General features: G+C 49.7%; 1 protein-coding gene across 1 annotated transcript in view; it reads left to right on the top strand.

The window, feature by feature from the left end:
• HPGDS (hematopoietic prostaglandin D synthase) overlaps nucleotides 1-27,868 on the top strand; it is a 129,774-nt gene that overhangs the window by 36,816 nt on the left and 65,090 nt on the right. Inside the window, exon 2 of the mRNA XM_077277305.1 lies at nucleotides 8,603-8,743. Coding sequence (XP_077133420.1) covers nucleotides 8,611-8,743 — 133 coding nt within the window. The 5' untranslated portion in view covers nucleotides 8,603-8,610. The remainder of the gene's footprint in view (nucleotides 1-8,602; nucleotides 8,744-27,868) is intronic.

Raw genomic sequence — 27,868 nt, 5'->3', positions numbered from 1 at the left:
GCAGAGTGCTCCTCAGTTTTTGAGCCCTCTGAAACAGGTCTTTTTAGGACCTCAAGTCACCCATGATACGGCGCTCCAACTGCTGGCATTGACTCAGGGTACGTCCATGGTCAGCCATTTTTCCGTCCACTTCCAGATTTTGACATCTGAGCTGGAGTGTCCGGATAAAGCCCTCATCCCGGTATTTTGGAGGGGGCTGGCTGACCATGTGAAGGACGCTTTGGCCACTAGGGAGATTCCCGTCACACTGGAGGAGCTCATAGCTGTATCAACTCGCATCGACCTTCGTTTTAAGGTTGAAGGTTGGAGTGAGCCCAGTGTAGGCAGAGGTTTCGGCTGGCTCCCACCTTCACCAAACCTCAGGAATCTCTGGTCCAGGCATCCGAGTAACATGAGGCCATAGAGGTGTCATGAGCAGGGTCTAAGTCCCAGACCGCTCGAGCACTTAAGGTGTGTCATGTTTGCCGGCAGTCAGGACACCTTGCCTCCAGGTGTTTTCAGCGGTCGGGAAAACGTCAGCGTCTAGTTGTTGTTGGAGGAGGTACACTAGATACGGTGACGTTTTCCTCCAAATTGTCCTTCAAGGGGACAATTACCATAGGCCCATCCACTCTTATGGTAGAGCTTTGCATGGACTCCGGGGCGGAGGGCAATTTTATGTCATCTGCTTTCGCCCAATGACACGCAATACCCCTGGTGATGCTCGCCAAACCAGTGACCACTCAAGTGGTACACTACCCTCACAAATTACTCACCAAACCATTCCAATTACTCTTTCCATGTCTCCATCTCATCAGGAGATTATTTCCCTATTAGTCATTCCCGAGGGAATTGATGAGGTCCTGTTGGGGATACCATGGCTACGCTACCACTCTCCTCATATAGAGTGGCCCTCTGGGAGAATTCTGGGATGGAGTAAATCCTGTGAGGGTAGATGTCAGAGGCAGTGCGTTCAGGTTGCTAAAACTGAGGTACCCGCAGATCTCTCCTCTCTCCCCAAGCACTATTGGTCCTATGCGGATGTGTTCTCTAAAAGGGCTGCGGAGACCCTTCCGCCTCACCACCCCTATGACTGTCCTATTGACCTCTTGCCTGGTACTGAGCCTCCCTGGGGTCGAGTCTATCCGTTTTCTCTTCCGGAGACAGAGGCAATGTCCCAGTACATCCAAGAAAATCTGGCAAGAAGATTCATTAGGAAGTCAGTGTCACCTGCAGGGGCTGGGTTCTTCTTCGTGCAGAAGAAGAGAGGGGGAATTAAGTCCATGCATAGACTACAGGGGTCTTATCGCCATCACCATTAAGAATAAGTACCCACTACCCCTGATATCTCTTTGATAGGCTATGGGGAGCAAGAGTATTTACTAAATTAGATCTACGGGGTGCTTACAACCTGATTCGCATCTGTGAGGGGGACGAATGGAAGACGGCTTTTAACACCAGGGATGGGCACTATGAATATCTGGTGATGCCCTTCAGGCTCTGTAATGCCCCAGCCATTTTCCAAGACTTTGTGAATGACATCTTCCAGGATATGCTCACCACCTTGGTCATAGTCTATCTGGATGATATTCTCATCTACTCTCCAGATATTGACTCCCACCGGAGAGATGTTAGCAAAGTCTTCGACCTCTTATGGACAAACTCCCTCTACGCCAAGTTAGAGAAGTGTGTGTTTGAGCAGGAGTCCTTGCCTTTCCTTGGCTATGTCATCTCTGCCCAGGGATTGGCTATGGATCCTGCCAAGCTACAGGCTGTGATGGACTGGCAGGAACCCCATGCTCTTAAAGCGGTGCAGCGCTTTATGGGGTTCATTAATTACTATCGCCAGTTCATTCCCCACTTCTCAACTTTGGTAGCTCCCTTGGTTGCCCTCACCAAGAAAGTAGCAAATCCCAAATTGTGGTCGGAGGAGGTCTCCAAGGCCTTTCTCTGTATTAAGTCACTCCCATCCACATCGCCCCAATGTAGATAAGCCATTTATAATGGAGGTGGATGCCTCATCCGTTGGTGCTGGAGCAGTCCTCTTCCAAAAGGATGCTCAAGGTCGGAAGCATCCTTGCTTCTTCTTTTCCAAGACCTTTTCATCTGCGGAGAGGAATTATTCCATCGGGGACAGGGAGTTGCTAGCTATGAAGTTGGCTTTCTCAGAGTGGAGACACCTCCTGGAGGGGGCTCGTTTTCCCTTCCAAGTTTTTACTGACCACAAAAATTTGGTCTACTTACAGACAGCCTAGCGGCTAAATTCTCGCCAGGCCAGATGGTCCCTGTTCTTCTCCCGGTTCCATTTCACCCTCCATTTTCTCTCCATTTTCTCTGATGCTCTCTCCCGCTCCATAGTGTCATCTGAGGAGGAGGAGGAGCCTCGGCTTATTGACCCTTCAAAGAGCCTGAGAACTGTGGCTCCTGTTTCGCTAGAGTCTGTGCCCCCAGGCAAGACTTTCGATCCATCTAATTTGCGATCGGAGGTTCTCTCTTGGGCTCACTCGTCCAGGGTCGGTGGACATTTTGGAACCAAGAGGACATCTGAGCTTTTGGCGAGGACATACTGGTGGCCACATATGGCCTGTGACGTCGGGGACTATATTCCAGCATGTGTCTCCTGCTCCAAGAATCGGTCTCCTCGGCAATGGCCTGCTGGTCTACTTTACCGCCTGCCGGTGGCAGACAGGCCTTGGGAGATGGTCGGGATGGACTTCATGGTGGGCTTACTTAAGTCTCGTAGTGGCACTGTTATCTGGGTAGTCACCGATCATTTCTCTAAAATGGTGCACTTGGTGCCACTTCCACGGTTACCTTCTGCACGGGCCTTGGCAGCTTTGTTCATAAAACATATTTTCCGTCTACATGGCATGCCTGACAAAATTGTCAGTGACCGGGGTCCACAGTTCGCATCTCGGTTTTGGAGAGAGCTCTGTTGCTTACTCAGCATAGAACTGAATCTCTCTTCTGCATATCATCCCCAGACGAATGGGTTGCTAGAGAGGGCCAACCAGACTCTGGTGACATATTTGCGCCATTTTGTCTCTGCTAGGCAAGATGACTGGGCATCTCTGCTACTTTGGGCGGAATTTGCTTTGAACAACGCTGTAGCTGACTCCACTGGGCAGACTCCATTTCTCCTTAATTACGGCCAGCATCAACATGTCTCTGTGCCCATGCCCGTGTCACCCACCGATTCTAGGGTGGCAGACTGGGCAGTGGAGGCACGTGACATTTGGGACCGCACACAGGATGCCATCCGGGCCTCCAAGGAGAGAATGAGGGTTTCTGCCGATGCACACCGGCACTCCGCTCCGACCTTTGCTCCTGGCAACATAGTGTGGCTCTCCGCCCGTAACATCAGGCTCTGAGTTGAGTCCACTAAGTTTGCACCTCGCTGCATAGGCCCTTTCAAGATTCTGGAACAGGTTGACCCTGTAGTCTACCATTTGGCTATTCCTCCGCGCCTAGGTATCACCAACACTTTCCATGTATCCCTCTTAAAGTCCGTCTATATGTCCCAGTTTTCCGAATCATCTGCCGGGACATCAGGTTCATCCACGAGTAGTGTTGAGCGATACCGTCCGATACTTGAAAGTATCGGTATCGGAAAGTATCGGCCGATACCGGCAAAGTATCGGATCCAATCCGATACCGATACCCGATACCAATACAAGTCAATGGGACTCAAGTATCGGACGGTATTCCTGATGGTTCTCAGGGTCTGAAGGAGAGGAAACTCTCCTTCAGGCCCTGGGATCCATATTAATGTGTAAAAGAGAGAATTAAAATAAAAAATATTGCTATACTCACCTCTCCGACGCAGCCTGCACCTTACCGAGGGAAGCGGCAGCGTTCTTTGTTTAAAATTCGCGCTTTTCTTTCCTTACGTGAAGTCCCGGCTTTGTGATTGGTTGCGTCGCAGTCACATGGGCGACGCAACCAATCACAGCAAGCCGTGACGTAATTTCAGGTCCTTAAGGATTTTAAAATTACGTCCCGGCTTTGTGATTGGTTGCGTCGCAGTCACATGGGCGACGCAACCAATCACAAGCCGTGACGTCACGGGAGGCTGGACACGCGCGCATTTTAAAATGCGCGCTTGTCCAGCCTCCCGTGACGTCCCGGCTTGTGATTGGTTGCGTCGCGATCAACCAATCACAAGCCGGGAGGCTGGACACGCGCGCATTTTAAAATGCGCGCTTGTCCAACCTCCCGTGACGTCCCGGCTTGTGATTGGTTGCTTCGCGGTCAACCGATCACAAGCCGGGAGGCTGGACACGCGCGCATTTTAAAATGCGCGCTTGTCCAACCTCCCGTGACGTCCCGGCTTGTGATTGGTTGCTCCGCGGTCAACCAATCACAAGCCGGGAGGCTGGACATGCGCGCATTTTAAAATGCGCGCGTGTCCAGCCTCCCGGCTTGTGATTGGTTGACCGCGAAGCAACCAATCACAAGCCGGGACGTCACGGGAGGTTGGACAAGCGCGCATTTTAAAATGCGCGCGTGTCCAGCCTCCCGGCTTGTGATCGGTTGATCGCGACGCAACCAATCACAAGCCGGGACGTCACGGGAGGCTGGACAAGCGCGCATTTTAAAATGCGCGCGTGTCCAGCCTCCCGTGACGTCACGGCTTGTGATTGGTTGCGTCGCCCATGTGACTGCGACGCAACCAATCACAAAGCCGGGACGTAATTTTAAAATCCTTAAGGACCTGAAATTACGTCACGGCTTGCTGTGATTGGTTGCGTCGCCCATGTGACTGCGACGCAACCAATCACAAAGCCGGGACGTAATTTTAAAATCCTTAAGGACCTGAAATTACGTCACGGCTTGCTGTGATTGGTTGCGTCGCCCATGTGACTGCGACGCAACCAATCACAAAGCCGGGACTTCACGTAAGGAAAGAAAAGCGCGAATTTTAAACAAAGAACGCTGCCGCTTCCCTCGGTAAGGTGCAGGCTGCGTCGGAGAGGTGAGTATAGCAATATTTTTTATTTTAATTCTCTCTTTTACACATTTTTACATTAATGTTGTTTCGATACCGATACCCGATACCACAAAAGTATCGGATCTCGGTATCGGAATTCCGATACAGCAAATATCGGCCGATACCCGATACTTGCGGTATCGGAATGCTCAACACTATCCACGAGGTGAACTCTATCTTGGGGTGCAAGGTGGTACGTGGCAAAAAATACTATCTAGTGGACTGGAAGGGTCACGGTCCCGAGGACAGAACCTGGGAACCTGTGTAGCACATTTGGGCTCCGCTGCTCAATGCAGCTTTCAAGCATAACGAGGCCCTAGGAAGGGGGTAATGTTAGGTGTCGAGTTCCTGCCGCTGCACAGGGGGAATCTCGAACCATGTCTGGTGCGGTCTCTCATTCTACATCGGCCGCAGTGGAGCCTGCTCAGCGGAGACATCAGTCCCAGCGTCTGGCTCAGCCTGGTACTGTGCGAATGGTTACTGCTGCCTTTCCAGGCTCTGCCTTTGTAGCCAGCGCTGGTCAGCGGTGAGCAGGCTTTTCTGGGACTAAGTCCTGCTTTGCACACACTGAGCATGCTCACGGGAGGACCTCTCATTGGATGTCGGGGGTCACATGCTCAGGCCCTGTAGCAGCTCCTATTGGGTCTCCAGGATGGTCCTGAAGAGCTGCAACTATAAAACGTTTGCATGGCCTCACGGCCATGCGATGTGCTAGTATCAAATGTGTATAGCTTAGGCCAGTGGATACTATACCACTCTTTATACATGTGGTGTGAGACTGTAGCGCTGGGACTGTACACTCAGGCAGGCAGTTAGCGTCAGTGGGGGCAATTAGCCGTTGGCTTGCGTGCAAGCACAACCCTAGTTAGGGCTATAGTTTTTGTGTACAGCGCGACTCTGTGCGGCAACAGAGATCGCTTTCAGTTCACATGGGGTGAAGCTCAGAGTTTATCCGCCATTACTCTGCACGGTGGACCCCGGGCTGCAAACGCACCTTGTTGCTTCCCACCTATAGTCAGTGTATTCTGCTAGCCCTAACATGTGTGGAAATGTTTATTGAAAAATGCCCAATACATGTAAGGCCAGGTACACATCAAAACGGTCAACATGTCATTAGCTGCTCCTTTGATGATTGTTTTTAAAGTCATGAAAATCAATGGAATCCGGCATAGTCACCTGTGGGGCTACTGACTTTAATGAAGCAGAGTCACTTTGTGCTCTGGTTTACATCATTTTCGGCAGGATCTACATTTATCGTGCAGATGTCAAAATCGTATGTTAGCTGGGGCTTTGAGTCAACCCAAACCAAAATTAATAGGATATCAGTGGGTTTAGGTTTTATAAAACGTAACTTTTACTTCTACTTTCCTTAAAAACAACCACACATTATCTAAAGTGCATAACAAACCGTGCAAAGTAAAGTGCTAGTGCAAAATATGGAAAAAGTGGCAATAAAACATATAGTACCAATGGATACAACAGGGGGATTTTTTACCACAACCAGTGTGATGCCATGTAAATTCTATTTACCCCTGTTATTCCTATGTTCGGATTTTTTACAGATTATTATCCTTTTTACAGCTTTTGGACTTATACCACATCAAGTCCTCTTATTGATTCTTTTACAATTATAGAGATTATTTGATAGGGTATACCTTCCCCTACATCAGATTTCAATCATTATATCTCTCAAAATTTCAATGCATATGAACAACAGATGTACTATCATGCTCAATAAGACATTATCTATCATTTGATTTGTTATATGTTCTGCTGTTCTGACTGAACTTTAGGTGGTACAGATAGCGCGCTCATTTATAAAACCTGCTGCAGACTTCTGGTTGTCATGCCGACCCATTGGTGACCCGCGATCATGTGACGGGGTCACTGATGGGCGGAATTAGTGATGTGGTTCCTGTATGACGGTATCAAACAGGGGGAGTCCGACATGTGCATACTATTATGGCACATTTCGGAAAGGGGTTAAGTTCTGTGTTTATCCGTCCTGGTCTCTTTAAATGCTTACAATTCTTCCTTCTTTTCGGGATTGTTATCGATTGTGCAGTGAGAATTTCATTTAGCAAAATTTCCCATCCTTCTTGGACATTTCTGTCCATTAGAACATCCAGCTATTGGACCTTTCCTACCCTCTTTCTGAGTTTGTTTCAATAGAGGCTACTGCCAGGGCTAATTTCAGACAAAGTATAGCCCTGGGCAAAAATTAAAAATGAAGCCACAAATGGTAACAAATTGCACCATTACACAGAAACATTTAGTGTGCATTTACACAAGCAGCAAGGTCCCCAGGGCAGTTAAAGAAGTGCATGGTAAAGTTATTGATGGAGGGTAGTGGTGCAGGGCGAGTGATGCAGGAAAGAATTGAGAGGACACAGCAGGGTGCAGTTTCCACACTTTTACTCACAGTTCAGATGTTATTCCCCAGCCGTGGTGCTGTGTCCTCCAGGTCAGTGGTCCAGCCAACTCTCCAGTAACTTGAGGCACTTGTCCAAAACCCCCTTAGTATGTGCCTTCCCTGGCCAACTCACTGTGCTGGCTCTCACCTCTCCTGCCCCGTGCTTCACACCCAGTGTCCCAAGCCGGTAGTCGCGGGTCCTGTCAGGCAACATCTTCACTGTCCCCTGAAACCTCTGTATCTACCTTTTCGGCAAAGTAGATGCGCATGTGGCTGTCGCACTTGCAGACACGACAGCCTCCGGGTTCCTAGCTGGGACTTCTAGTTCCTCCACTAGTTTAGGGGCTGGTTCCCCAACTGCGACCTGATCCCTCCACCTGGCAATGGTCAGCATGGATGCGGGCCCCACGGGTGGTTTCCACACTTCCCGTGCCCCTAGGACCCTTTTGTTCCCTCTGAGAGATTCTTTCCTTAATTTCCCTCTTCTCAGACTGTCCGGAGCTTCAGACTCCCACGTCTGCTTTGATTCACTTCTCCTCAACAATTCCTCTGACTTCCTAACTCTCTCCTTCCCTTGTCCTCTTTCTCCACCCACACCCTCTACCTAATCCCTTCCTGGCCTGGAGAGGTCTAGTGATGGGTGCAAGTGTTAGGGTTCTGTACAGTGTCCCCTCCTTACCAGAGAGTTGGGGCACCACACCTCTGGTTAAGATGCAGTACCTCTGTGGTCACTGGACCCTCAGGGGCGCCACACTCCCATACTATACCCCAGATCTTCCTGGCCTGATGAAAAGCAGCTTACAAAGCTCAGAAGGTGTTCTGTGCTGGAGGTGAACATTTGTGTTTTGTGTCTGAAAGCATTTAAAACTGTTTGAGTTCATCCTGCCTGTGACACTGAGACTGGTGAGACTGTTACAGTTTCTTTGTGTTGCCTAGCCCAAAAAAAAGACTGTTTATATCGTATCTTCTTGTGCTGAAGAAAGTAATTTCAGTGGAAGTGCAGAAAAAGGCAATAAAAATTACTTATATTTGCATCAAGACCTTTGACTTTGTTGAAATTTAAGCTTACCTGTGAGCTAAAATCCCTACAATCAGTGTTTGAATGAGAGCATTAAGTCCCAAAAGCACAGGTGATTACAGTTTAAAGATGCTTACTTTCTCATATATTGTATTTAAAATGGATTCAATCCTCATGTGTTTATGTATTTCTTCTGTTCCAGGATTGATCATGTCGAATTACAAGCTGACATATTTCAATTTCAGAGGCAGAGCAGAGATTCTCCGTTACCTGCTGACCTATACAAACACTGAATTCGAAGACCATAGAATTGACTATAAAGACTGGCCTGCACACAAAGATGGTAAGTTCTGAAGTCTAATGTATCATTATAGAGCTATACATACTTGGATTAAATTTAAATGTGAAAGTTATAATGAAGAAATTACGTAAGTAACTGTCAGACTTTCACAAATAGATATACAGATACAGATGGTGAAATAAGTATTGGACACATCACCAATTATCTAAGTAAATATATTTCTAAAGGTGCTATTGATATAAAGTGCTCACTAGATGTTGGTAACAATCCATTCATGTAGTGGTTCAGCTCTCTGGTAGTTTAACCCCTTTCAGACATGTGCCGTAATAATACGCACATTTCGTATTCCTCCTGTTTGGGGCGGGCTAAGGCACTGAGCCCGCACATTTCCGGGCACATGACCACTGATCTATATAACTGACATGTGCCCGCAACAGCCGCGGATGGAATTGCGATCCACCTGCAGCTGCTAAATAGTTAAATGTTGCTGTCAATCTTTGACAGCGGCATTTAACTTGTGCTTACAGGAAGGGTGTCACTAATCCCGCCCATCAGTGACCCCATCAGCAGACCTCTGTGGTTGTCATTGCCATTGCGATCTGATCATTGCCTTTTTTTAGGAGAGGCTATCAAAAAACTGTAGCTTCTAGTCTCCTATGTAGACTATTGTAGCATGCAAAAAGTAAAAGAAAAATGTTTTTAAAAATATTAAAAAAAATTTAAAAAAATAAAAGTTCAAATCACCCCCTTTCACCCCATTCAAAATAAAACAATAAAAAAATCAAATATTTGGTATCGCCACGTTCATAATCACCTGATCTATCAATATAAATAAAGAATTAACCCGATCGCTAAATGGCATAACGAGAAAAAAATTACGGACTATCAAAACATTGTATCTACACCAAAATTGTATCAATAAAAATGTCAGCTCAATGTGCAAAAAATAAGCTCTAACCCAGACCAAGATCATGAAAAATGGAGACAATACAGGTCTCGGAAAATGGCGCCATTTATTTATTTTTTATTTTATTTTTTAACCACGTAAATAAATAAGAACCTATACATGTTTGGAGTCTGGGAACTCGTAATGACCTGGAGTATTATAACGGCATGCCATTTTTAGCATTCACTGAACATGATAAAATAAAAATACAAATGAGAAATTGCACTTTTTTTGCAATTTCACCGCACTTGGATTTTTTTCCTGTTTTCCATCACATGATATGTTAAAGCCAATGGTGTCATTCAAAAGTACAACTTGTCTTGCCAAAAACAAACCCTCACATGGCCATATTGACCAAAAAATAAAAAAGTTATGACTCTGGGAAGAAGGGTAGCAAAAAAACAGAACGCAAAAATGGAAAATGGCCTGGGAGTTAAGGGATTAAAGAATAAAAAAAACACAAATAAATTACAATACATAAGCATATTTAGTCATTCCATTGGCCGATGCCAGTGATGGAAGGTAAACCATGTCAAGAGGAAGAAGCGAGGCTAAGCGCCAGATTTGGCGCTTCTTATTGTTTCGTGAATTCTGGGGCCGCAAATGGCTGATGTTATTTGCCTGGGATGGGGCCAATATCCAAGGCTCATTAACTGGCTATTAATATAAGCCCACAGCTGTCTGTTTAGCCTTTGTTGGTTAGAATTTATAGGAGAACCCTATGTCATTTTTTCTGGGGTCCCATTGTAAACCTACCAGTGAAGGCTAAGCAAAGTCCTGTGAGCATTTAGGGCTAATGGCCCTTTCCCATTAATATCAGCCCCCAGCAGTCGGCTTTTCCTCTGCTGGTTATGAAAATTAAAAATGAAAAAGCAATGATAATATAGCGCACGTTTATTTTTTGAAATATTTCTATCTATCTTTCATATTCTTCATCACTATATCTTTGAACATCTTTAATACATAACACTCTTTAATTCCTATGCTGCATTTCATTCCTCATACTGACATCATACTGACACACAGACACAGACACATGGATGTCCCATACGTATACACGGATGGCAGACGTACACGGACCATGGATCTCATCAGTTCTGTTTTTTCCAGTACCAAAATCACCAGGACATGCGAAAGAGGCCTTATAGCTGTTACATCATGGCACATCTTAACATTTGCCTAATTTTTTAGTTTACAAAACTTCAACTTCAATATCTGTCAGTCAGGGCCAGCTCCAGGTTTTTGTGGGCCCTGGCGAAAGAATCTCAGTGGGCCCCTTTAACACATGCCATGATTCATGATGCACAGATAAAGCAAAGAAATATAGGTATAGTACAATGCCAAAGATTTCACTTACTTCCTACATTACATGAGTGATAGCTATGTAAATTCTACAATAGATCAGAAATCGGCAAATCTTCGCAGGGCACAGTGCGTGCATTCGGCGGTGTAATAATTATAGGGGATAACTCAGGAGACTCTTTGCATGGAACAAGACAACTACAGGACACAGTTTTATAAGTGGTAAAGACTATATTATCACACAGTGATTCAAACAGGTGCAGAGAGAAACTCAAGTCCACAACACTTGGTGTAAATATAAAACGCAGCTTAAAAGTCTATAAGAAACTTCAGAGGAAAATGCAATCATGCAGAAAGTCTATGAAGCACAATTATTATTGAGGATACTTGACACGAATAAGTCCTTGTTTTAGTCCAAACACAGATAGATATGCTTATAAGGCAGTTCAAATAATATCTTAGCTCAACCAGTGAGGTCTCAGTTTTTTGCAGAGCAGCAACAGCTTACATGTCCAGCAAATGCAGATGGAAGTAAACATGAGCAGCAGATGAAGGAGGATTACTGGAAACTGGTGAATGCAGCAGGAACTCAGAGCAGAGTAGCAGGATCACCACACAGGTTCACAGGAGCAGGTATATAGCCAGGGAGTCACCAGGATCAGGAGCTGGATGCAAGGCAGAATACTCTAGCACAGACTGAAGGCTGGGGTGGAGTTTTATAGCAGGAAGACACAGTGCACATGAGACCAAAGATGCCATCTTGGAAAAGGGCAGTAATGCACAAAAGGTAATAAAAAATGTTCAGAGTCCTGACAGGTGGATTTAAAAGTCTGCGGTCACACAGACTGCACACTTTTCATTTTAGACCAGACAGTATAGTCCTCCATAGAGTATTATGGTCACCACATAGTCCTCCATACAGCATTATGGGCACCACAGTGTCCTCCATACAGTATTATGGGTCCCATATATTGCTCCATACATTATTATGTGACCTATATATTGCTCCATACAGTATAATGGGCCCCATATATTGCTCCATACAGAATAATGGATGTCATATAATGCTCCATACTGTATAATGGACCCATATAATGCTCCATAGCCAATAATGAGCCCCATATGATGCTCCATACAGATAACGTGCCCCATATAAGTCTGCGTACAGTATAATGGACCCCGTATAATCCTCCATATACTATAATGGCCCCATATAGCGCTTCATATAGTATACAATGGCCTCATATATTGCTCCATAAAGTCTACTGAACCTCATACAATCCTCCATACAGTGTAATGACCGCATATAATGCTCCATATAGTATAATGGGCCCAATATAATTCTCCATATAGTATAATGGGCCCCATATAATGCTCCATACAATATAATGGGCCCCATATAATCCTCCATACAGTATAATGGCCCATATAATGCTCCATATAGTATATAATGACTGCTTATATTGCTCCATACAGTAAATACCGCAATGTCCCCCATATAATGCTCCATACAGTACAATGGCCCCAAATAATGCTCCATATAGTATATAATGGCCTCATATAATGCTTCATACAGTATAATGGTCCCCATATAATGCTCCATACAGTATAATTTCCCTATATAATCCTCCATACAGTATAGTGGCCTATTTAATGATCCATACAGTATAATGGTCCCCTATAATGCTCTATATAGTATAATGACCCCATATATTGCTCTATATAGTATAATGGCCCCATATAGTGCTTCATACAGTATAATGGACCCACATACTGCTTCATACAGTATAATGGCCCTATATAGTGCTCCATACACTATAATGACCCCACATATTGCTTCTTACAGTATAGTAACCCCATATATTGCTCCATATAGCATTATGGCCCTATATAATGTTCCTACAGTATAATGGGCTCTATATATTGCTACATACAGTATAATGAGCCCCATATATTACTACATACAGTATAACATGCCCTATATATTGGTCTATATATAAAAAATAGAATATCAAATACTCACCTCTCCTTATTCCCCACTGCTCAGATCTTCTCAGTGTTTTCTGACTTTCTGCAATGCTCGGCAGAGGGCACGCTATAGTGACATCATTGCGCCCTCTGCCCTGAGATGTCACAGGGAGTCTGCAGACTCTGAAGATACTGGAACTTTGGAGAACGGGGAGAGATGAGTATTTGAGGATGGCAGGTGCCAGCACTGGCCCCGGGCTCCTCTGACTCACTGGCTCCACAGTGTGCTGATTCCCCGACTGCGAGTGGGGCCCCCATTTGTCCCACGTCACGGCACTTGCCCGGGTGCACTGGGTGGTGATGTTGACTGTGCTGATCGGTTACTGACTAATATATACAGTACGACCCATTTCAGGTATCACTGTAACTAAATAATCAATCTATTTATTGAAGTTCTTTAAGTGTAGACTGTTTAACATCTGTGAAGAAAATAAAAACGCATTGTTAAAATTGCCGTGAAAACATTGCAGCATTAATGTCATGGAATCACGGGGAGCAAAGGGAAAGCAGGAGATAAGGAACCTGTGCCCCTGAATTGCCCCTCAGGCTAGAGGAGCCCTGTCTTTCCTTAACTCAGGGGTACCCTTGATGGTAGGGAGGCCTTAAGGTACCTTCACACGAAACGACTTTACAACGAGAACGACAACGATCCGTGACGTTGCAGCGTCCTGGATAGCGATATCGTTGTGTTTGACATGCAGCAGCGATCTGGATCCTGCTGTGATATCGCTGGTCGTTGAATAAAGTTCAGAACTTTATTTGGTCGTCAGACCGGCGTGTATCGTCGTGTTTGACACCAAAAGCAACGATACCAGCGATGTTTTACGCTGGTAACCAGGGTAAATATCGGGTTACTAAGCGCAGGGCCGCGCTTAGTAACCCGATGTTTACCCTGGTTACCAGCGTAAAAGTAAAAAAAACAAACAGTACATACTCACCTGCGCGTCCCCTGCCGTCCGCTTCCTGCTCTGACTGAGCGCCGGCCCTAAAGTGAAAGTAAAAGCACAGCGGTGACGTCACCGCTCTGCTGTTAGGGCCGGCGCTCACACAGTACAGGAAGCGGACGCCGGGGGACGCGCAGGTGAGCATGTACTGTTTGTTATTTTTACTTTTACGCTGGTAACCAGGGTAAACATCGGGTTACTAAGCGCGGCCCTGCGCTTAGCAACCCGATGTTTACCCTGGTTACCCGGGGACCTCGGCATCGTTGGTCGCTGTGTGACAGCTCTCCAGCGACCAAACAGCGACGCTGCAGCGATCGGCATCGTTGTCGCTATCGCTGCAGCGTCGCTTCGTGTGAAGGTACCTTTAGTCACCAACCTGTCCCTATCTCCTGTCCAGCCATGAGCTTAACCCCCACCCCAGAAGGTGAACCGTAAAGGAAAACACTGATATTGACCGACAGAGATAAAGTGAACTGCACCACAAAGCAAACTATCAGGACAACACAATATGTGGGTAGAGAGAACACAATACAAATAGGGAAATGAACAAACAACAAAGTATGCTTCATCAGTTTCCAAACAAAGATTTGAGGATGAACAGCTACTCCAACACAGGACCGGTAAGCAGGAGGCATGCAAATGCTATAGTTGGCATCCAGGAATGTTCTGAGCCATACTTAAAGGGAGAAGGCATTCCCAGCAGCCTCAGCCTAGAATTGACACTAATCAAAAAGTTAACTCCTGCAAAGCTGAACAAGAACAAACCAACGCCGACGCCCAAACTCACGCTGAGCAATAGGAAGGTCTAAGGCTGGTTTCACAATTGCATTGGGCAGAGCTGCAGAGGGCTGTGCACTTCTTCTGTGAAGCCCCGCCCACTGCCACACCTCTTACATTCAGCTCCGCCTACTTCTGCATGCATCCTACGTACCTATCTTTAACATTGGGTACGCAGGCCATGCGGGTGTATGGGAATGCGTCCACATGCGTCGTTTTGAAGCTGCGCCGACCGCCACAAAATGCAACATGTTGTTAAAGATAGGTACGCAGGACGCATGCAGATGTAGGCGGAGCTTAATGGCAGAGGTGCGGCAGTGGGCGGGCTTCACGGAAGAAGTACACAGCCCTCCGCAGCTCTGCCCAACTCAAATGTGAAACAAGCCTAAGACGGCACATCAGACTCCTCAGTGTGAACCGAGTCCGAAGCTGGCATGACACATGGCTGAGTATTGCGTATAGAGATAGATAGACAAGACGCTACGCAGATTCACTCTATTGGCATTGGCTGCAGAACAAACATAATTAAATGACTCGTCTCACTATCTATCTCTATTGGTATTTACCATAGACATACTTATTATCACTATATAACCTACAAATTCTACGTGGAAGTAAATGCCCAAAAGTATATGAAAACTATATAAATTATATTTCAACTACAAATTACATAACACATAAAATCAAAACATATAAAAAGAATACAGACACAAAAAAGCAAACACAGAACAATAAATGAAGATAAATTCATAAGAGTCCAAAGTAAAAAGCCAGAGTGCTTGATGAAATACACTCTGCTCACACAGGTCATGTATCTACTACTTCTCAGTAGTGTTGAGCGATACCTTCCGATATCGGAAAGTATCGGTATCGGAAAGTATCGGCCGATACCGTCAAAATATCGGATCCAATCCGATACCGATACCCGATCCCAATGCAAGTCAATGGGACGAAAATATCGGAATTAAAATAAACCCTTTATAAACTTGTAGGTTCATTCTACATGAAGGAAAACAACTAAGAATAATGTAGGATCTATTGGGGGACGTGGCGGAGACATTAAAGGCACAGAGGTTTAGCCCAATGTAATAGAATAGCAGGATTTTTTTTTTTTTTATGACGTTCGGCGTTAGAAAGATTTTGACTATGTTAATTTTTTTTTTTTTTATGTCAGATATTGATGTTTCACTACTTCCACGCCCTTCACCTTCTTTTTTACTTCTCCCACACTTTCTTCTTCATTATCCTCATCATCAGCTTCTTTGACATCAACTTCTTCACCTTATTCATCTTCTTCTTCATCTTCTACCTATTATTTTTTTGGTTACATTGTTCATATTCTTTTTATTTTACTATTATCTTCATCATATTCTACTTCTTCATCATATTCTTATTTGTGACAGGCATTCCCGTAGTTGTTATCTATAAAAGTTTGAAGATTACACCTTCCGTTCTGCCTGTCACAAAAGAGTTACATTTGTCCGCGTTCAGTTTGGCCTGCAGCATCAGGCTTTATCCAGGGGCACCACGAGGAGGAATGGACTCACCCCCATACACTGCTTAGTCTTCTTCTGCTTATAATTTAGATAATATTTTTTGCTCTGATATTTAGTGTTATGCTTAATGTTCTTCTGCTCTTTGTTCTGCAGCCTCTTGTTCTTCTGCTTCTCGGTCTTCCAGGTCGTCGTCGTCTCCAGGGTCGTCGTCTCCGGGGTCGTCGTCATCGGGGTGGTCTTCAAGGTCGTCGTCTCCGGGGTCGTCGTCATCGGGGTGGTCTTCAGGGTCATCGTCTCCAGGGTTGTCGTCATCACGGTGGTTGTCGTCTCTGGTGTCGTCGTCATCTTAGGGGTGGTCTTCCGGGTCATCGTGTTTAGTCTCTTGAACTTGGAAATGTAGCAGAAGGTACAAGAAGGCTGAGAAAATGCCGAGAACCAGCTGATGGAACTGGAACTCGGATGGCTACCCGAAGGTCCAAGAGCCAATGGAACTACCGAGGACCAGCTGACGTTACTGGAACCCGGTTACTAAGCAGGAGGTACCCGTGCCTGAAAGCACTACCAAGGACCACCTGACGTTGGTGGAACTCGGATACCCAGAGGGAGGCACCTAAGCCAAAGGCTCTGCCCGGAACCAGCTGACGGTACTGGAACCAGGATGGGGAGCAGAAGGTACAAGAGCAAAAGACACTGCCGAGAACCAGCTGACGGTGCTGGAACCCGGATGGGTAGCCGAAGGTCCAAGAGCCAATGGAACTACCGAGGACCAGCTGACGTTACTGGAACCCGGTTACTAAGCAGGAGGTACCCGTGCCTGAAAGCACTACCAAGGACCACCTGACGTTGGTGGAACTCGGATACCCAGAGGGAGGCACCTAAGCCAAAGGCTCTGCCCGGAACCAGCTGACGGTACTGGAACCAGGATGGGGAGCAGAAGGTACAAGAGCAAGTGTCTGCGTGGCTTTTGCAGGACACGATGCCGGCTGCACAGCAGGGGAACAGCTGGCGGTGCTGAACCCCACTGACACATTGGCTGGTGTTTTTCTCTGTGCAGCTAGCAGTACCGGGCCCCAACTGGCGGTGTTAGAGCCCGGGGTCAGCAGGAGGAGGAGATGGAGCAGAGTGTAGGCCGAAGCCTGCACTGGCGGCTGCTTTTGGGTCTGTTGTGCCTGTGTGGCAGTTGCAGGACACGTTGCCGGCTGCACAGCAGGGGAACAGCTGGCGGTGCTGAACCCCACTGACACATTGGCTGGTGTTTTTCTCTGTGCAGCTAGCAGTACCTGGCCCCAACTGGCGGTGTTGGAGCCCGGGCTCTGCAGGGGGAGCAGAGTGTAGGCCGAAGCCTAATTGAACCAATTTCAAAGGTAACCTTTAACCCCCCCTCAGAGGTTACAAAGTAGAAGAGCCACAGCTTATGCAGCAGTAGTGCTGCACAAGTCAAAGGTTGCTCTTTTAATTTTGCTCCTTGCACACGCTGAATGAAACACGTATAACATTTAGCCCTTTATACAGTCAAACTGTGTTGGAGGCGCGAGTTCCCTTTGTAATGAGACGCAGCACAGATGTCAAGAATCCCACCTTGGTGCTGGGTGCAGCCTCCTGAGCGTTGTTATTTGCTGTACAGGAGTCTGCGCTGTCGTGTTATCCCCTGGCCTAGCGCTGTTAGCGCTGCCCATCTTCTGACATCATTTAATGTCGGCCGGTGCGGTTCGCGATGACCATGAATCCCAGCCCCGCAGTGTCTTAACATTGTTAAAACACTGCGGGGCTGGGATTCAGAGCCTGGCGCAGCACATATGTTCGCCTCTCACACTCGGGTCCTTACACCCGCTTCAGACTGTGCGGCGTCAGCTGATCCCTTATCGCATGCCACGGCCATGAAGCCGCACAGTCCGAAGAAGGCGGAAGGAGATGAGGGACAGGCGAACTGATGCACTGATCATGCCCATCAATCACACCCTCGCAGTCCCAATAAATAAGACACCGAGGGGCGTTGTGTGGGTCAGGGCGGCCGCAGAGGCGCAGGCAGCCAAACAATGATGCCAGAAGACGGGCAGCGCTACCAAGGGGGTTGCAGCGTGTCATTACAAAGGAAAGTCACACCACCGGGACGGTTAAATGGTCACACAGAGGACACATTTCAGACGTGTTTTCAGTTCCACATGTGCGAGGAGAATACGTTTATGAGCCACCTTGCACACATGCAGCATTACCGCTGTACAAGGTGGCTGGAAAACGTACAAACGCCTGGGGGAGGGGGGACAGGTTCCCTTCAATTTCAGTTCTGGTGTCTGCGTGGCTTTTGCAGGACACGATGCCGGCTGCACAGCAGGGGAACAGCTGGCGGTGCTGAACCCCACTGACACATTGGCTGGTGTTTTTCTCTGTGCAGCTAGCAGTACCGGGCCCCAACTGGCGGTGTTAGAGCCCGGGGTCAGCAGGAGGAGGAGATGGAGCAGAGTGTAGGCCGAAGCCTGCACTGGCGGCAGCTTTTGGGTCTGTTGTGCCTGCGTGGCAGTTGCAGGACACGTTGCCGGCTGCACAGCAGGGGAACAGCTGGCGGTGCTGAACCCCACTGACACATTGGCTGGTGTTTTTCTCTGTGCAGCTAGCAGTACCGGGCCCCAACTGGCGGTGTTGGAGCCCGGGCTCTGCAGGGGGAGCAGAGTGTAGGCCGAAGCCTAATTGAACCAATTTCAAAGGTAACCTTTAACCCCCCCTCAGGGGTTACAAAGTAGAAGAGCCACAGCTTATGCAGCAGTAGTGCTGCACAAGTCAAAGGTTGCTCTTTTAATTTTGCTCCTTGCACACGCTGAATGAAACACGTATAACATTTAGCCCTTTATACAGTCAAACTGTGTTGGAGGCGCAAGTTCCCTTTGTAATGAGACGCAGCACAGATGTCAAGAATCCCACCTTGGTGCTGGGTGCAGCCTCCTGAGCGTTGTTATTTGCTGTACAGGAGTCTGCGCTGTCGTGTTATCCCCTGGCCTAGCGCTGTTAGCGCTGCCCATCTTCTGACATCATTTAATGTCGGCCGGTGCGGTTCGCGATGACCATGAATCCCAGCCCCGCAGTGTCTTAACATTGTTAAAACACTGCGGGGCTGGGATTCAGGGCCTGGCGCAGCACATATGTTCGCCTCTCACACTCGGGTCCTTACACCCGCTTCAGACTGTGCGGCGTCAGCTGATCCCTTATCGCATGCCACGGCCATGAAGCCGCACAGTCCGAAGAAGGCGGAAGGAGATGAGGGACAGGCGAACTGATGCACTGATCATGCCCATCAATCACACCCTTGCAGTCCCAATAAATAAGACACCGAGGGGCGTTGTGTGGGTCAGGGCGGCCGCAGAGGCGCAGGCAGCCAAACAATGATGCCAGAAGACGGGCAGCGCTACCAAGGGGGTTGCAGCGTGTCATTACAAAGGAAAGTCACACCACCGGGACGGTTAAATGGTCACACAGAGGACACATTTCAGACGTGTTTTCAGTTCCACATGTGCGAGGAGAATACGTTTATGAGCCACCTTGCATACATGCAGCATTACCGCTGTACAAGGTGGCTGGAAAACGTACAAACGCCTGGGGGAGGGGGGACAGGTTCCCTTCAATTTCAGTTCTGGTGTCTGCGTGGCTTTTGCAGGACACGATGCCAGCTGCACAGCAGGGGAACAGCTGGCGGTGCTGAACCCCACTGACACATTGGCTGGTGTTTTTCTCTGTGCAGCTAGCAGTACCGGGCCCCAACTGGCGGTGTTAGAGCCCGGGGTCAGCAGGAGGAGGAGATGGAGCAGAGTGTAGGCCGAAGCCTGCACTGGCGGCAGCTTTTGGGTCTGTTGTGCCTGCATGGCAGTTGCAGGACACGTTGCCGGCTGCACAGCAGGGGAACAGCTGGCAGTGCTGAACCCCACTGACACATTGGCTGGTGTTTTTCTCTGTGCAGCTAGCAGTACCGGGCCCCAACTGGCGGTGTTGGAGCCCGGGCTCTGCAGGGGGAGCAGAGTGTAGGCCGAAGCCTAATTGAACCAATTTCAAAGGTAACCTTTAACCCCCCCTCAGGGGTTACAAAGTAGAAGAGCCACAGCTTATGCAGCAGTAGTGCTGCACAAGTCAAAGGTTGCTCTTTTAATTTTGCTCCTTGCACACGCTGAATGAAACACGTATAACATTTAGCCCTTTATACAGTCAAACTGTGTTGGAGGCGCGAGTTCCCTTTGTAATGAGACGCAGCACAGATGTCAAGAATCCCACCTTGGTGCTGGGTGCAGCCTCCTGAGCATTGTTATTTGCTGTACAGGAGTCTGCGCTGTCGTGTTATCCCCTGGCCTAGCGCTGTTAGCGCTGCCCATCTTCTGACATCATTTAATGTCGGCCGGTGCGGTTCGCGATGACCATGAATCCCAGCCCCGCAGTGTCTTAACATTGTTAAAACACTGCGGGGCTGGGATTCAGGGCCTGGCGCAGCACATATGTTCGCCTCTCACACTCGGGTCCTTACACCCGCTTCAGACTGTGCGGCGTCAGCTGATCCCTTATCGCATGCCACGGCCATGAAGCCGCACAGTCCGAAGAAGGCGGAAGGAGATGAGGGACAGGCGAACTGATGCACTGATCATGCCCATCAATCACACCCTCGCAGTCCCAATAAATAAGACACCGAGGGGCATTGTGTGGGTCAGGGCGGCCGCAGAGGCGCAGGCAGCCAAACAATGATGCCAGAAGACGGGCAGCGCTACCAAGGGGGTTGCAGCGTGTCATTACAAAGGAAAGTCACACCACCGGGACGGTTAAATGGTCACACAGAGGACACATTTCAGACGTGTTTTCAGTTCCACATGTGCGAGGAGAATACGTTTATGAGCCACCTTGCATACATGCAGCATTACCGCTGTACAAGGTGGCTGGAAAACGTACAAACGCCTGGGGGAGGGGGGACAGGTTCCCTTCAATTTCAGTTCTGGTGTCTGCGTGGCTTTTGCAGGACACGATGCCAGCTGCACAGCAGGGGAACAGCTGGCGGTGCTGAACCCCACTGACACATTGGCTGGTGTTTTTCTCTGTGCAGCTAGCAGTACCGGGCCCCAACTGGCGGTGTTAGAGCCCGGGGTCAGCAGGAGGAGGAGATGGAGCAGAGTGTAGGCCGAAGCCTGCACTGGCGGCAGCTTTTGGGTCTGTTGTGCCTGCATGGCAGTTGCAGGACACGTTGCCGGCTGCACAGCAGGGGAACAGCTGGCAGTGCTGAACCCCACTGACACATTGGCTGGTGTTTTTCTCTGTGCAGCTAGCAGTACCGGGCCCCAACTGGCGGTGTTGGAGCCCGGGCTCTGCAGGGGGAGCAGAGTGTAGGCCGAAGCCTAATTGAACCAATTTCAAAGGTAACCTTTAACCCCCCCTCAGGGGTTACAAAGTAGAAGAGCCACAGCTTATGCAGCAGTAGTGCTGCACAAGTCAAAGGTTGCTCTTTTAATTTTGCTCCTTGCACACGCTGAATGAAACACGTATAACATTTAGCCCTTTATACAGTCAAACTGTGTTGGAGGCGCGAGTTCCCTTTGTAATGAGACGCAGCACAGATGTCAAGAATCCCACCTTGGTGCTGGGTGCAGCCTCCTGAGCATTGTTATTTGCTGTACAGGAGTCTGCGCTGTCGTGTTATCCCCTGGCCTAGCGCTGTTAGCGCTGCCCATCTTCTGACATCATTTAATGTCGGCCGGTGCGGTTCGCGATGACCATGAATCCCAGCCCTGCAGTGTCTTAACATTGTTAAAACACTGCGGGGCTGGGATTCAGGGCCTGGCACAGCACATATGTTCGCCTCTCACACTCGGGTCCTTACACCCGCTTCAGACTGTGCGGCGTCAGCTGATCCCTTATCGCATGCCACGGCCATGAAGCCGCACAGTCCGAAGAAGGCGGAAGGAGATGAGGGACAGGCGAACTGATGCACTGATCATGCCCATCAATCACACCCTCGCAGTCCCAATAAATAAGACACCGAGGGGCATTGTGTGGGTCAGGGCGGCCGCAGAGGCGCAGGCAGCCAAACAATGATGCCAGAAGATGGGCAGCGCTACCAAGGGGGTTGCAGCGTGTCATTACAAAGGAAAGTCACACCACCGGGACGGTTAAATGGTCACACAGAGGACACATTTCAGACGTGTTTTCAGTTCCACATGTGCGAGGAGAATACGTTTATGAGCCACCTTGCACACATGCAGCATTACCGCTGTACAAGGTGGCTGGAAAATGTACAAACGCCTGGGGGAGGGGGGACAGGTTCCCTTCAATTTCAGTTCTGGTGTCTGCGTGGCTTTTGCAGGACACGATGCCGGCTGCACAGCAGGGGAACAGCTGGCGGTGCTGAACCCCATTGACACATTGGCTGGTGTTTTTCTCTGTGCAGCTAGCAGTACCGGGCCCCAACTGGCGGTGTTAGAGCCTGGGGTCAGCAGGAGGAGGAGATGGAGCAGAGTGTAGGCCGAAGCCTGCACTGGCGGCAGCTTTTGGGTCTGTTGTGCCTGCGTGGCAGTTGCAGGACACGTTGCCGGCTGCACAGCAGGGGAACAGCTGGCGGTGCTGAACCCCACTGACACATTGGCTGGTGTTTTTCTCTGTGCAGCTAGCAGTACCGGGCCCCAACTGGCGGTGTTGGAGCCCGGGCTCTGCAGGGGGAGCAGAGTGTAGGCCGAAGCCTAATTGAACCAATTTCAAAGGTAACCTTTAACCCCCCCTCAGGGGTTACAAAGTAGAAGAGCCACAGCTTATGCAGCAGTAGTGCTGCACAAGTCAAAGGTTGCTCTTTTAATTTTGCTCCTTGCACACGCTGAATGAAACACGTATAACATTTAGCCCTTTATACAGTCAAACTGTGTTGGAGGCGCGAGTTCCCTTTGTAATGAGACGCAGCACAGATGTCAAGAATCCCACCTTGGTGCTGGGTGCAGCCTCCTGAGCGTTGTTATTTGCTGTACAGGAGTCTGCGCTGTCGTGTTATCCCCTGGCCTAGCGCTGTTAGCGCTGCCCATCTTCTGACATCATTTAATGTCGGCCGGTGCGGTTCGCGATGACCATGAATCCCAGCCCCGCAGTGTCTTAACATTGTTAAAACACTGCGGGGCTGGGATTCAGGGCCTGGCGCAGCACATATGTTCGCCTCTCACACTCGGGTCCTTACACCCGCTTCAGACTGTGCGGTGTCAGCTGATCCCTTATCGCATGCCACGGCCATGAAGCCGCACAGTCCGAAGAAGGCGGAAGGAGATGAGGGACAGGCGAACTGATGCACTGATCATGCCCATCAATCACACCCTCGCAGTCCCAATAAATAAGACACCGAGGGGCGTTGTGTGGGTCAGGGCGGCCGCAGAGGCGCAGGCAGCCAAACAATGATGCCAGAAGACGGGCAGCGCTACCAAGGGGGTTGCAGCGTGTCAATACAAAGGAAAATCACACCTGAGGGACGTTTTAATGGTCGCAGATGACTCATTTTTAGACGTGTTCACTTCAACATGGGCAAGGAGAATAAGTTTCTGAGCCACCTTGCACACATGCAGCATTACTGTCGTACAAGGTGGCTGTAAAACGTAAAAACGCCTGGGGGAGGGGGGACAGGTTTCCTTCAATTTCAGTTCTTGTGTCTGCGTGGCTGTTGCAGGACACGTTGCCGGCTACACAGCAGGGGAACAGCTGGCGGTGCTGAACCCCACTGACACATTGGCTGGTGTTTGGCTCTGTGCAGCTAGCACATCTGGGCCCCAACTGGCGGTGTTAGGGTCAGCAGGAGGAGGAGAGGGAGCAGAGTGTAGGCCGAAGCCTGCACTGGAGCAAGTTGAAAGGGAAACTTTAACCCCCCCCCCAGGTGTTTGTAGCTGAAAGAGCCATCGTGTACAGCACTAATGCTGGAAAAGGTAAACTTAGCTCTTTTTATTATGGTCCTTGCACATGCTGAACCTAACACTTATAAAAAGTGTCCCCTCCTACCGTGATACCGTCCGGTAGGTGGAACTTTCCTTTGTGATGTGACGCAGCACAGCCGTCATTCTTACCCCCTTGGCGCCGTGCACCGCCTCCTCAGCGTTGTTTGAATCAGTCCCGGAGCCTGCGCTGTTAGGTTAGCCCTTGGCCATGCACACAATTTGCGCTGCCCGTCTTCTGACATCATTTGGTGTCAGGCTGGCTGCGCCTGTGCGGCCGCGCTGGCCGAGAGCCCGCCTCGTACTGTCTTCTGATTTAATCCCACTGGGGGCCTGAGATCCAGGGACATGCGCAGTGCATATCTGAACCTCCACCTCTCACTCATCTCCCTACGGCTTCTTCAGACTGTGCGGTGTCACGGCCGTGGCATGCTATTAGGGACCAGCTGACACCGCACAGTTTGAAGAAGCCGTAGGGAGATGAGTGAGAGGTGGAGGTTCAGATATGCACTGCGCATGTCCATGGATCTCAGGCCCCCAGTGGGATTAAATCAGAAGACAGTACGAGGCGGGCTCTCGGCCAGCGCGGCCGCACAGGCGCAGCCAGCCTGACACCAAATGATGTCAGAAGACGGGCAGCGCAAATTGTTTGCATGGCCAAGGGCTAACCTAACAGCGCAGGCTCCGGGACTGATTCAAACAACGCTGAGGAGGCGGCGCACGGCGCCAAGGGGTTAAGAATGACGGCTGTGCTGCGTCACATCACAAAGGAAAGTTCCACCTACCGGACGGTATCACGGTAGGAGGGGACACTTTTCATAAGTGTTAGGATCAGCATGTGCAAGGAGCACCACGAAAAGAGGCACTTTTTCCCTTTGCATCATTACTGCTGCACAAGGTGGCTCCTTCAGTAACAAACGCCTGGGGGGGGGGGGACAGGTTCCCTTAAATTTAACTTGTTGTGCCTGCGTGGCGGTCGCAGTACACGTTGCCGGCTGCACAGCAGGGGAACAGCTGGCGGTGCTGAACCCCACTAACACATTGGCGAGGTGTTTGGCTCTGTGCGGACAGCACTTCTGGACGGCAACTGGCGGTGTTGGAGCCCAGGGACAGGTGGAGGAGGAGGAGGTGGAGGAGGTAGGAGGGATTGCCACACACACAGCAGGGGAACAGCTGACGTTACTGAACCCCAATAACAGAGGAGGGACTGTTGACTGTGCGGACAGCACTTCTGGACGGCAACTGGCGGTGTTGGAGCCCAGGGACAGGTGGAGGAGGAGGAGGTGGAGGAGGTGGAGGAGGTAGGAGGGATTGCCACACACACAGCAGGGGAACAGCTGACATTACTGAACCCCAATAACAGAGGAGGGACTGTTGACTGTGCGGACAGCACTTCTGGACGGCAACTGGCGGTGTTGGAGCCCAGGGACAGGTGGAGGAGGAGGAGGTGGAGGAGGTAGGAGGGATTGCCACACACACAGCAGGGGAACAGCTGACGTTACTGAACCCCAATAACAGAGGAGGGACTGTTGACTGTGCGGACAGCACTTCTGGACGGCAACTGGTGGTGTTGGAGCCCAGGGACAGGTGGAGGAGGAGGAGGTGGAGAAGGTGGAGGAGGTAGGAGGGATTGCCACACACACAGCAGGGGAACAGCTGACGTTACTGAACCCCAATAACAGAGGAGGGACTGTTGACTGTGCGGACAGCACTTCTGGACGGCAACTGGCGGTGTTGGAGCCCAGGGACAGGTGGAGGAGGAGGAGGTGGAGGAGGTAGGAGGGATTGCCACACACACAGCAGGGGAACAGCTGACGTTACTGAACCCCAATAACAGAGGAGGGACTGTTGACTGTGCGGACAGCACTTCTGGACGGCAACTGGCGGTGTTGGAGTCCAGGGACAGGTGGAGGAGGAGGAGGTGGAGGAGGTGGAGGAGGTAGGAGGGATTGCCACACACACAGCAGGGGAACAGCTGACATTACTGAACCCCAATAACAGAGGAGGGACTGTTGACTGTGCGGACAGCACTTCTGGACGGCAACTGGCGGTGTTGGAGCCCAGGGACAGGTGGAGGAGGAGGAGGTGGAGGAGGTTGGAGGGATTGCCACACACACAGCAGGGGAACAGCTGACGTTACTGAACCCCAATAACAGAGGAGGGACTGTTGACTGTGCGGACAGCACTTCTGGACGGCAACTGGCGGTGTTGGAGCCCAGGGACAGGTGGAGGAGGAGGAGGTGGAGGAGGTAGGAGGGATTGCCACACACACAGCAGGGGAACAGCTGACGTTACTGAACCCCAATAACAGAGGAGGGACTGTTGACTGTGCGGACAGCACTTCTGGACGGCAACTGGCGGTGTTGGAGCCCAGGGACAGGTGGAAAAGCAGAGGAACACAATGTAGGCCGAAGCCTGAGAAAGTCGAAAGGGAACCTTTTACCCCCCCCAAGGCGTTTGTAGCTGAAAGAGCCAGCTTGTGCAGCACAAAAGATGCAAAAGGAAAAGGTGGCTCTTTTCATCACGCTCCTTGCAAATACAGAACTAAACACTTATAAAATGTGTCCCCTGAAACCGTGAAACCGTCCCGGAGGTGGGACTTTCCTTCGTAATATGACGCAGCACAGCCGTCATTCCTACCCCCCCGGCGCCGTGCCCCGGCTCCTCAGCGTTGTTTGATTCCGTCCCGGAGCCTGCGCTGTTATGTTATCCCGTGGCCAGGCACACTTAGCGCTGCCCATCTTCTGACATCATTTGGTGTCAGGCTGGCTGCGCCTGTGCGGCCGCGCTGGCCGAGAGCCCGCCTCGCATTGTCTTCTGATTTAATCCCACTGGGGGCCTGGGATCCATGGCCATGCGCAGTGCATATCCTCGCCTCTCACTCCCCTCCCTACGGCTTCTTAAGACTGTGCGGTGTCACGGCCGTGGCATGCTATTAGGGACCAGCTGACACCGAACAGTCTGAAGAAGCCATAGGGAGATGAGTGAGAGGTGGAGGTTCAGATATGCACTGCGCATGTCCATGGATCCCAGGCCCAAAGTGGGATTAAATCAGAAGACAATGCGAGGCGGGCTCTCGGCCAGCGCGGCCGCACAGGCGCAGCCATCCTGACACCAAATGATGCCAGAAGACGGGCAGCGCTAAGTGTGCCTGGCCACGGGATAAGATAACAGCGCAGGCTCCGGGACGGAATCAAACAATGCTGAGGAGCCGGGGCGCGGCGCCAGGGGGGTAGGAATGACGGCTGTGCTGCGTCATATTACGAAGGAAAGTCCCACCTCCGGGACGGTTTTATGGTATCAGTGGACACATTTTATAAGTGTTAAGTTCTGCGTGTGCAAGGAGCTAAACCAAAATAGCTACCTTTTCCTTGTGCAGCATTACTGCTGCACAAGGTGGCTCTTTCAGTAACAAACGCCTTGGGGGGGGGACAGATTCCCTTACATTTCAGTTGTTGTGTCAGCGTGGCGGTCGCATGACACATTGCCGGCTACACAGCTGGGGATCAGCTGACGTTACTGAAACCCAATAACACTGGGTCGTATGTTTTGACTGTGCAGACGGCACTTCTGAGCCTCAACTGGCGGTGTTGGAGCCCAGGAATTTAAGTTCAGGTGGTAGAAAGATGAACACAACAGGAGACCTGGATAACGTATACAGTGACCTAATTATTTAATCAGGAGGAGGAGTGGCAAATTCCTGCGAGATCCAGGCCTTGTTCATTTTCAGGAAAGTAAGCCGGTCAACGTTATCGGAG

Source organism: Ranitomeya variabilis, chromosome 1, assembly GCF_051348905.1.
Source record: "Ranitomeya variabilis isolate aRanVar5 chromosome 1, aRanVar5.hap1, whole genome shotgun sequence".
In the NCBI taxonomy this organism is placed as follows: domain Eukaryota; kingdom Metazoa; phylum Chordata; class Amphibia; order Anura; family Dendrobatidae; genus Ranitomeya; species Ranitomeya variabilis.
Note: the sequence above shows the minus strand (reverse complement) of the source record. Positions and strands in the feature narration are given on the sequence as shown.